At 40.6% G+C, this 12078-nt stretch overlaps 1 protein-coding gene and 1 non-coding gene across 2 annotated transcripts in view; one reads left to right on the forward strand and one right to left on the reverse strand.

Annotated features, from left to right (window-relative positions):
* Positions 1–12078, reverse strand: part of Liprin-alpha (PTPRF interacting protein alpha) — a 332503-nt gene that overhangs the window by 166647 nt on the left and 153778 nt on the right. Inside the window, exon 15 of the mRNA XM_080280589.1 lies at positions 6395–6523. Within this exon, the coding sequence (XP_080136715.1) occupies positions 6395–6523 (129 nt within the window). The remainder of the gene's footprint in view (positions 1–6394; positions 6524–12078) is intronic.
* Positions 3970–4088, forward strand: LOC145410495 (5S ribosomal RNA). The gene has a single exon (XR_013899285.1). It is a non-coding gene; the product is annotated as a 5S ribosomal RNA (ribosomal RNA).

Genomic DNA, 12078 nt, shown 5'->3' on the forward strand with positions numbered 1-12078 from the left:
CAAAAATGGTCATAAAAAGAAAAAAATCCCAAAAAAATCCGAATTTTTCCCCACCCGTAATTTGAAATTGCCGCGCAGCACCGAACAGCTGTTTATACCACGGCCCTTCACCCCTTCCTCCCCCTTCCCCTGTCAGGGTTGCCATTTGGTATTTTTCATTACCAAATGTGGGCCAATTTGGTAATGAAAAATTTGTTTGGTAATGAATCAGATTAATGCATTACCAACCGGATTTTTCACATGTATGAGGATACACAGGACGGAGATCATGGATTGTTTGCTCTCTCTGATTAGTCTGCTAGCCAACATAGTGTAAAAATAATCAACATGCTGTTAATTATGAGAAGTGTGATTACATGTATTTCCACTTGTATATATAATTAGCGAAGAATAAATGCTAGCTTTACGAGTTTGGTAATGAAAATTGAGGAGTTTGGTAATGTGACCATTGCGATCTGGCAACTCCGTTTCCCCATCACCAACACTCCAACAGTTATTGCCTAACTTTGATGGTGAGTAGATGCCTATCGCAATGGAAGCCACACGTGCTCGTTTTTTGTGAATAAACTGCAATACCTCACCACTAGACCACATGGGAATTTACAGTGGTGTGCAGTGTTAAGAAATTAGACTTTAGAGCGCAAAGGATTAACTGTGAAGTGCAAATTGGCAGTTGAAACTGGTGTGGTGCAGTTAAGAACAATGTGCAGTGGTAAACAATTATAACTCACAGTGCAAAGAACGTGCAGCACAATACTGGATTACTGTATGTGTTTCAAGAACATTTTCACCACTGCCAAAACCTTAGAAAAGCCAGATACAAATGTACTGTTAGTACTCTGGCTGAAGTACAGTAATTTCTAATTCCTCATTCTTTGGTTCTTTTTCATTTATTTCATGCTTTATGTCCATTATAGGTGTGAATAGGGTCTTAAATAGGTCTAAATTGGTGCTATGCATGTCTGGTAGGGAGTTATTTAGGAGGCTTTCAAAGTTAGGCTGGGTTAGGGTCCTTAAGTACCAGTTCAGGAGCTAGGCCCACTTTCTGGACATGCCTTTGGCTCTATTACATCTGATAGTAGAGAGATTGCTGTATGTGTGCATATATATATATATATATATATATATATATATACATATATTCATCATCCACTCACTTAATGTAGTGCTACCTACTTCTTTCTTGGCCTTTATCATTTCTTTTTCTGTGCCTGTCCTCCTCTCTTCCTATATCTCCCATCTTTCCTGTCACTTCTTATTGCTTTTCTTTCCTTTACAGGTGGCTTTACATTGAGTGACAAGCCAAATGGTTTCCTGTAAGCCAAGAAACCATTTACAACGCTAGGTGGTAACCATATGACCTAACCATACGTGCTCCCTACGTGTCAACAAGTGGGTTGGTAGAGGGTTAGTGCCCCTCCTCGTAAAACAAATGACTCAAAGTCAAATGGCCACCCCTTATGGGATTATGGCGTCTGGCAATATATATATATATATATATATATATATATATATATATATATACAGTACCCTCATGTCCAAGACTGTAATATTGTCGCCTAAGGGTCCCGTCTAGGACGAAAAACGTCTTGACAATTAATGCTGTCACAAAATCTTTGAAAAATGCACCTAAAAATATCAACCTAGACCTATTTTGGCACCAAAACAAATTTCCTCACCTTGAAAGTGTGTGTTTCTGAGCTTATCTCCAGCTTAGTAGCTCAATTATGTCCAACTTAGTATCCTGAGGTAGATGGTGGTGCTTCAAGGGGTTAGCAGATGGTTTCCTAGGCATGGTTACATATGGAGAAGCAGTAACCTAGGAGCAAACACTGAGTGCAACACACGGTATGTGTGTCCATGATGCTCTGGTGAGAGACAAAAACAAGCTGTGCTTGCTCATCACGGGACCAGATGCCAGTATTTTATTAGGTAACATCTCAACCATGTCACTCTCCCAGGCACGGGAACCGTGTTGGACTGGGTGAGACTGTCATAGCTGTATTCTACTCAGATTTGGGCTGTTATGAACTGTTGGTTCCGTATTGGACATATGCAACCGTATTACAGGAATATTTTGGATTATTATTTATGGTCTCCATCTTGGACGCGAAATGTCTTGGACAAACCCATCTTGGATGCGAGGGTACTGCATATAAAAAGGAGAGAGACTGAAAGTCAAGAGGCTGAGAATCAAAGAAATGGCAGATGAACAGAGGGTCAAAGTAGGGGAGGAGTTAGAATCGGTGAATTGGAATAAGATGGATCTGGATAGCTTCTTGAATGTATATAGGCACTGCTCAGTTAGGAATGCTAAAGCAGTGGGTGGTGTGGCAAGAGTAATGACAAAGAGGTTGAGAGAGCAGTGGAAGAAAAGAGGAAGATGTGGCTAGAGTGGATATAGGACAGGGGTTCAGTTGAAATAAGAAATGAATATACTGAGATTAAGAAGCAAGTAAGAAGACTAGTGAAGAGGAAAAAGAAGGAGGTAAATGATGATCTAGGAAGAAAAATGAATGCAAATTACTCTGAAAATAGGAAGTTATTCTGGAAAGACGAGTGGAAATATAGAAGTGACAGTGGAAAAAATGTGAAGGTGTGAAGGATGTAAGTGACAGATTACTAACCGATGGGGATGAAGTAAAGACCAGAAGGAAAGAATATCTTGTTGGATAAGATATGTGAAACTACAGAACGTGGTGAATGTTTTTGGCGTATCCCATAGAGCCAGGATTCCGGGGGCTTGAATGATGAGTGAATGGAAGTGTGGCCCATTGGATTGGGCAATTTTGGGCTGTCTGGACATTGCTACTCCTCACCCTGCCCTTGGGTAGGAAAGGAGGTCTGGATGATGATGATGATGATGATTGATGCATGGGAATGGAAAGTGCAAAGCAAATGTTTACATGATTGGTTTTCGGGGTGTACAGAGAAGGAATGCAGTGCCAAGAAACGTGACACTCGCGGAGGTGAAGAACGCTGTGAAGCGGCTGAAAAATGGGAAAGCAGTTGAGATTGATGAGGTGAATGCAAGGATGATTAAGTGTGGTGAAGAGAATGGAATGAAGTGCTTGTTGGAGATATGTAAAAAGGCATGGATGAGTGAAACTGTGCCAGTAGAGTGGAAAAAGGCTGTGATTGTACCCCTGTGCAAAAATAAAGGTGGGCAAAGTGGGTGCAAGAATTATTGTGGCATAAGTCTACTGAGTATGGTAGGGATGGTATATGGAAGAATTATTATAGAGAAAGTAAGAGAGATCAGAAGTCCTACAGAATGACGAACAAGGTGGCTTTAGGAGTGCCAGAGGTTGTGTGGATCAAATATCTGCAGTAAGACAGATAGTGGAGAAGGCTTGTGAAAAGGACCGTAAGGTGTTTACGGCATTCATGGATCTGGGAAAAGCATATGGCAAGGCAGACAGAGGAGGATTGTGGAAAGATCTGCGCATGCATGGTGTAGAGGGTAAGCTGATAGGGTCCGTCAAGAGTTTTTATAATGGTAATGAAGCACGTGTAAGGGTAAATGGGCATCCATGTGATTGCCTCACGATCAATGCAGGCGTGTGACTAGGTTGTGCGATGTCCCCGTGGTTGTTCAGTATTAGACAGCAGCATGTGGAGTCACGTGGAGAGACAGACAGACAAATGAGGATGTGAAGGAGCGTTGTGGTGTGGATGTGGATGTGATAGGAAACATTAGGAGAAACACATTGAGGTGGTATGGCCATGTGGAGAGGATGGAGATTGAGAGGCTTATGAGGAGAGTGAATGTGAGTGAGGTGGTGGGGGGGAGAGGGAGGGGGAGGCCAAGGATGAGATGAAGGGATGGAATGGAGAGGCATATGAGAGAGGGGGTGTGTGAGCTGGGAGCTGGGCAGTGAAATAGAGGGGGACAGGGCTACATGGAGGCGATTTGTTTGTGGCCACCCCTTACGGGATTAAGGCATCTGGCAATATATATATATATATATAAACGGCCATACCACGTTGAGTACACCGCTTCCCGTCCGATCAGCGAAGTTAAGCAACGTTGGGTCTGGTTAGTACTTGGATGGGTGACCGCCTGGGAACACCAGATGCTGTTGGCATAATGTTCTCCCTACGTGTCAAGTGGGGTTGGTGGAGGATTAGTGCCCCACCCTGTAAAACAATTAACTCTAAGCCCTTGGTCACCCCGTTTGGGATACATGGCATCTGGCAATGAATGAATGAAAAAATATATATATATGTGTGTGTGTGTGTGGATAGGTGATGAGAAAAGTAAAAACACGACTAATGGAGAGAGAGATGGCGTTGGCAATGGATGGAACATCTCAAATTTGTTGCATCCTGATGATGCAGTGCTACTTGCAAATACCAGACAAAGCTTGGTAGACTAGTGCAGAGTTTTGTAGATGTCTGTGAGCGCTGTGCCTTGACAGTAAGAAAAGAGGAAAGTGATGGTTACTGAGAGAGAAGGTGACTCCCAGTGTAATGTTTACAGTGAGTGGTGAGAGACTGGAATTGGTGAGAGAGTTCAAATACCTGGGTACAGTGATAGAAAAGAAGAAAATGTGCAGAAGTGGAGGAAAGTAGAGTGACACAAGGATGGAAAGTAGCTGGTGCTATGAAGGCCTTGATATGAAACAGAGGCTTAAGTGTTGCAGCTGCACGAGGCTTACATGAAGGAATGTTAGTGCCAACTTTAACATATGAATATGAATTTATAGTGTGAAATGAAAATGAAAAGTTAAGAGTAAGAGCAGTGGAGATGGGACTGCTGAGGAATGTATGTGGCGTACAGAAGGTGGATAGGATATGAAATGATGTGATTTGTGTAAGATGTGGAGTGAGGAAGTCGGTGGACACCAGAACTGAAGACAGTGTACTGAGATGGTATGGTCATGTGGAGAATATGGATAACAGCAGAGTGGTGAAAAAGGTATATCTGAGCAAATTTGAAGGAGGGAGGAGGTAAGGTAGGCCAAGGAGAAGGTGGAGAGCTATGGTGGATGAGTGTGTGTGGAATAGACGTTTGCATGTCAGTGAGGCTAAGGAATTGACAAGAGATTGAGCTGAATGGATGAATGTTGTGAAGAGAAGAGGATGATCAGTGATTTGGCACCTTTTTTTAATGTGGCAGCATCCGGACTGACTCTATCAGATACATTTATATGAAGCTACACAACATGGTGAATGTTTTGGGCCTATCCGATAAAGCCAGGATTCCAGAGGTGTGAATGATGAATGAATGGGAGCGTGGCCCATTGGACTGGGCAAATTTGGGCCATCTGGACATTGCTACTCCTCACCCTGCTCTAGGCTGGGAAAGAAGATCCAGATGATGATGATGATGATGATGATATATATAAAATTCATACAAACCATCCCATTCCTGCACCAATGCTTTTGACAAACTACAACAGACTCAAAACTTTTCATAAACTTGAGTACAGGTATTGTTTTCCTATTTTGTCATCATTTGGGGCAAGAGATTTCTGGGTAAGGAATGTCAATAAAAGCTCTAACTCATGCTGTTTTTTCATTAAATACAGTAGATGCAGTTCACTTGAAACAAGTCATATGGCTAGGTGATTAGTATTTGCTAATAATGCAAAGAGCAGCATGCTAGTGAAGACAAAATGTTTATAGACTAAAGTCTCATTGTACAAATTTCAAAGCAACTAATGGACAAAAATATATCTCCTTCTCTGTATATATATGTATGTATGTATATATATATATATATATATATATATATATATATATATATATATATATATATATATACAGTATATATAAAACTATGATCACTCAAAACATAAAATAGTTAGAGGTACCAGGGAGAAGTTAACTGGAATATTATTTCTGAATATCAGTGATATTACTGTACCACGGCAATCACAAGTGTGGAGAAAGTAAGTATGGTAATTAAAGGAGAAAATATAAATTTCCAAATACTCTGCATCTGCTACCTGGGCAGTCTAGGGGTAATAACTTCACCTTAACTTACTGTTTTAAAATCAATAAAGCAACTGTGGATGGTTGGTGGGTAAATGGCACTAAATACAGAACTGTACCATACTGGACTAATGGTACCCTATTTCAATACCAAATTAATAAATATGTGCAACTCACTTGATACAGAAGTATAACAACTCTATTCTGCTTACATCCTGTCTTGGTGAATGTCAGCACAGTGTCAAAGTAAAATCAAAATGAAGATCAAATAAAGGACCAAATAAGTCTGATCACCTCATAAGAAAGCTTGCAGTGAGTTATACCAATCTAAAAGCAGAGCTGCAAGAAGCTTGCTTAAAATTTCTAAAAGTTAGCCATGACAACTACCAAGCCAAATGAAAGTAGCAGAAAGATGCATCGGCCCAGAGGCCCCTAAACTATTGAAGCCATGCACCTGCTGTGTGGGCGCGGGGGGAGGCCACCATCCCACGCTGGGGGGAGGTGAGGGGGGGAGAGCATGCCCCACAGCCCCCCCTCCGCCCCTCCCCCTCCGCCTCCTCCTCTCGGCCCCCCCATGATCTTGCTGCGTGCGTGTGGGGGGTGAAGTGGGGGGGGAGGGGGAGCAAAGAATGAGAGCAGGAAAGTGGAAATTAGGATATGATGCGTGCAAGAAGGGATAGGGATGTTATGGGGCATTGAGGCACTCATTAAGCAGAAGGGAATCAAATAAATAATAAAGATTATAAACTGAAAGGAGAAGAGGAAAGATTAGCATAAGAAAAGTCTAGTAAAAAAAAAAAAAAAAAAAAAAAAAAAGGGGGGGGGGGCAATCATGAAAATCACATACTGTATGAGAATATGAAAGAAATAGGCCAAAGTTCATTTGCCTGAACAAAAATGTAATTCACAAGATAACTGAACAAACTCATGAACTGACTCCAACACAGATAAGGAGAATATCTGAGTAATGAATGTGCATTACATTATATTAATCATAATACAGTACTATTAAGAAGATTTGGCAAAAAATATGCAACTTCACTGAAAATAAATACAACTTGAAAAGAAAAGTTCAAGAACAGAGAAAATAAGTGTAAGACCTGTTAAAAAGGCAAAACACTGTAACACCCTATTTATCCCACTAGCCAGTCTGTCTGTTCAAACTTTTCAGGGGTTGCTAAAAAGTCTGCACTGGCAGTATAATTCCTCATGGATTATAAAAACTAATGTACTTACTTTGTAGTGATGGGACTGTATAACACCAACCACCCCAGCCACTACTTCCTCATAACCCAACCGAATTACAATTCCCACTATCACCACAATACACATTAACACTCAACACCACCACTGTGTACTACATTACGCAAGTTCTAAATCTGCTCCTGTACCTTATTTTTGCAATGCAAGATATACAGGGGTGATGGAAAGACATGCCTTCAGACTGACATCAATATAACCAGGTGATGGAGCTTCCTAGCTATATAAATGTCCCTCAAATCCCTCCCTATCACTGGAGTATAAACAACCTCTTGGTCTCTACAATGTATGATGCAGAAGAGAGAAGTGGGGCTTGCTCTCAATGACTCATGTCCCCCCGAAAATCAAAATTCAGTGCTCTGTGTCTCCTCATCCTAAGATAAATCTAAGACACAGGATTATGATGAAAACAATGATCAGCACATGAATATGGATGGTTTGTCTGGCATTAGTGTTACCATTATTTTATTTGAATTTTCACAACACTAGCTGTATATGATTCTTTTAAATCTTATGAAAATATACTCATATACTTTTTAACAACCCCATCAAACTGCACATGCATCTGTGGCTTCTGACCCTGCAGTTTGTGAATCAGTGTGCATGTAGGAAATTCATGCTGGCATCAGTATTAGCAATTCCTACAAAAGTTTTTCAGTCGAGAGAAATCTGAATCTACTGAAAATTTAACTCAAAACTGATCATCAGACAGATATGAGAGGCTAAGCATTTTTCTAACTCCTCAAATCCAATGATGTACTCTTAATTTTATTCTGGCTACTACCGGATCATGTTATTCAAGTTAGGGAAAAAATTCTTGTAAAGAAGGGATAAATGAAGGCCACATCTATCTCTTCCAGTTCAGAAAGTCTCTCCCAAGTTGAACAGAGACATCTGAATGTAGCAAGACTAAAGTACAGAATGCATCATCAGACTGAAGAGTTAACTCTTGACAACAGAACTGAAAAACAGTACTAAATAAACTGAACAATGTTAACAGCATACTGAAGTCTACTCCGAACCTTACAAATTCTAATGATATCAAACTTGAACACAATGAAAGACAACAAATGACATTATAGTATGGCATAATATTTATGGTCAGTCTATAATAATAACACAGTAACATCACTATGCAACACAAAAAATAAATTAATGACTGGGAAAATTAACAATAATTATTATAAAGGTGGCTGGTTATTACAAAATATACTATTTATATAGCTGAAGGATTTCTCCGCAATCTACCTCAAACTAACTAAACATTATAGACTTATGTAAGCAAATATGTCACTCAGTAACTACCCATCCCATCTATTAGCAAGAGATGGGATTAGGATGATGATGATGATGACACATTATAAAACCCAAAATCATAACTAGCCGGAATCTTCAAGCCACCAAAATTACATGTCAATAAAAGCTCCCAGCAACATCCAAAGCAGACAACACAAGTCATGCAGTCCAGCACCTGAATTTGTTATTTAACCCCCATTAGTCTTTTCATTTTTTTTCCACCCATTTTAATCCCTTCACTCCAATGACACATTCTTATTTTTATTCCATCCATCAAACTGATGACTACATGCAATTAGGGAAAGACGTCAAGTACCGAAGAGGTTAATGAAGGCAATATCTAAACCCTCCAATTTGAAAAGTCACCCTTAATTTGAATGAAAATATCTAGAGATAGCAAGAACAATACGAATATTATGTCACTGGACTGAAGAGGCTAATCAGCCCACTACCAGATTATTTTATAGTAAGGAATATCACTAGCACTGAAAGGGTTAATGAAGGCTTCACTCAACCCTTCAAGTTTGAAAAATCTCTCCTAAGCAGAATATAAATTTATCTTGACGTAGCAAAAATAAGAAGGAAATATGCCATCAGAGAGAAGGGGTTTTCCGCAACTTTGAGGCAATAACAAAAGCACAATTACTACACCTGAAATAACTATGTATAAAACAGCACTTTAAACCTCTTTGATCCAACTGATTCATTCACTGCTGGTGACTAAGAGAAGCAGAAACAGTTAAAACAAAACCAAAAACACTGAAAGCATGAACACTATGAAAATATAACATTAACCCCTTGAATCCAGTGACAATATACTGGCTTATTATCTCCAGAAAACTGTATTAATCATAGCCCGTTCCATGCCATGCCCATATACACAAGGACAAACCAAATATGTCAAAATTGCTGAGTCCGTATATATATGAACAAATGTATACAGTAAACCCTCGTTAACTCGTGATAACTGGGTTCAAACCCTCTACGACTTAGCATTTTTATGAGTTATCGGGGTCTCCCCCCACTCCCTCCAAAAACACATTATACAGTATAGTACATTAAAAAAAATAAAACTAATAATACCTTACCTTGTTTTGGTACTGCAGGGAATTATTCAAGCTTGAAGGGAGCCTTTGGCAGGGTGAAGAGGTGGATTGGAGGGCTCTTGGTCACTTTTCTGAACACTTTTCTAATAAAAACACTTAACACTTTGAGCACTTAGAGTAAAAACACTTAGATTACTATACTATACACTGTAAAGGTCATTACAGTACCATATCACTTACATCACTTAACCTAAAACGTGCTGGGTTTGACAGCAAACTCAGTACAAATTGAACAAGTCGAAATGCCAGCATCGCATCGAGCCAACACCTTCAGCTTCTCCTGCAGAGTAAGGCTCTTCCATTTAATCCCCTTCCTCCTGTATGGTACAGTTGGCCTCTTGCTACTGTCAGATGATATGATGGCAGGGTATGTAGGTCTTTTAGCTCAATAAACAAAATGTAACGCAATCAAAAGCACTAGCAAGCAGAGAGAGATGAGCCACAAGCAAATGACGGTGGCAAATTGAGCATCGCAGAGGCATGGATGCAAGTTAGGTGTTTGTTTACAAGCCTAACTCACACTTTCTCTGTAAGTAAACAAGTTATTACGAACTATTCTCTCCAAAACATGTTACCATGTGAAACCTCTTGTGTCATGACTACAACTTTAACCTCATTACCTCGTGTTTCCACAAATTAATGGAAATTTTTACGAGTTGCTTTTTTTTTTTTTTTATAACAGCCTCTACGAGTTATCCTGAATTACGATTCATTGAAGTACGAAATAACGAGGGTTTACTGTAATACGCTAAACTGTTGAGTCCGTATCCTGTATACAGCATATAGACACAGTTTTCCGCACATTTGTGCATATTATTTGAGCCAGGCCTAGCTGCATGACAGAAAACAGGAAGACAAACACCCTTCCTTCTCTCCCATGGGTGGAAGTGGGGTAGAGGCTTCCTTCCTTACTCCATCAGTACCCATTCATTGGGGGGGGGGGGGAATAAAAAATGTCCAGCATTCTAGGTAACTTTGCAGCTCAAACTCTCGGCAATCTAGGCACAAAAGCCACCAATGGTTCCAGCACTGAACGGGTTAAGGAGGACTTTTTGTGCTGTAGGGGTCTGTGACAGCTATATTTAGCCTCCCTCATTTGGAATGTCTTTCCTAGGCTGAATAATATCATCTGGTACATTATCTATCTATCTATCTATATCTATTGCCAGATGCCTTAATCCCATAAGTGGTGGCAACAAACAAATCACCTCCATGTCACCCTGTGCCCTGTCATTTCACTGCCCTGCTCCCAGCTCACACCCCCCTCTCTCATATACCTTTCCACTCCATCCCTCCATCTCATCCTTGGCCTCCCCTTCTCTCTCCCCCCTTCCACCTCGTCACACACACTCTCTTCGTCAGTCTCTCACTCTCCATTCTTTCCACATGGCCATATTTAAAATATGTCATATAAAAGGCACCAGAGCCAACCCACCCCTGAATCACATCTTGTTTATATTTCTGACCGGAATCATGCTAAGTCTGTTCTTCGCTCTGCTAAAAATAATTTCATCCGTACTAAATGCTCTCAACTCTCCAACTTGAATTCTTCCCGCTCCCTCTGGCACCTTGCCAAAAACCTTTCTAGCAACTTTACATCATCATCCTTCCCTCCTCTTGTCTACTCTAATGGCTCTGTAGCTATGTCTTCTACTGATAAGGCAGATCTCTATGCTCAGACTTTCTCCTACAATTCCACTTTAGACGATTCTGGTGCTGTTCCTCCATCAATTCCCCCTCAGACTTCCTCATGGCTGACTTAATAATTTCTTCAGCTGATGTATTTTCTGCCATCGCTGGCCATAATACTAACAAGGTATACTGGGCCTGATGGAGTCCCTCCTCTTGTCCTCAAGAACCGTGCTTCTGTGCTAACACCCAGCCTAGGTAAACTTTTTCGCCTTTGTCCTTCAACGTGTACCTTTCCTTCTTGCTGGAAGTTTGCTCTCATACAGCCAGTCTCAAAGAAGAGTGACCATTCCCAACCCTCTAACTATCATCCAATTGCTTTAACATCCTGTGTCTCATAAGTTTTTGAGTCAATTCTTAACAAGAAAATTCTAAAGCATCATTCCTATCACAACCTTCTTTCTGATCGTCAGTATGGGTTCCGCCAGGAATGCTCCACTGGCGATCTTCTCACCTACCTTTCAGACTCCTGGTCATCCTCCTTTTGGGACTTTGGTGAAATTGCACCTGACATCTCAAAGGCTTTCAGTCAAGTCTGGCATAAATCTTTAATATCCAAGCTACCCTCTTACAGTTTCTATCCTTCTATCTTTCCCTTCATCTATAGCTTCCTTTCTGGTCATTCTATAGCCGCTGTTGTAGATGGCCATCATTCTTCTCCTAGATCTATCAACAGTGGTGTTCCTCAGGGCTCTGTCCTATCACCAACTCTCTTCCTTTTATTCATCAATGACCTAAGCTGTACATCTAACCCTATCCACTCATACGCTGATGATTCCACCCTTCT

This window comes from Coenobita brevimanus, chromosome 85 (assembly GCF_032717465.1).
Source record: "Coenobita brevimanus isolate Jiangsu-jjx chromosome 85, ASM3271746v2, whole genome shotgun sequence".
Classification (NCBI taxonomy): Eukaryota; Metazoa; Arthropoda; class Malacostraca; order Decapoda; family Coenobitidae; genus Coenobita; species Coenobita brevimanus.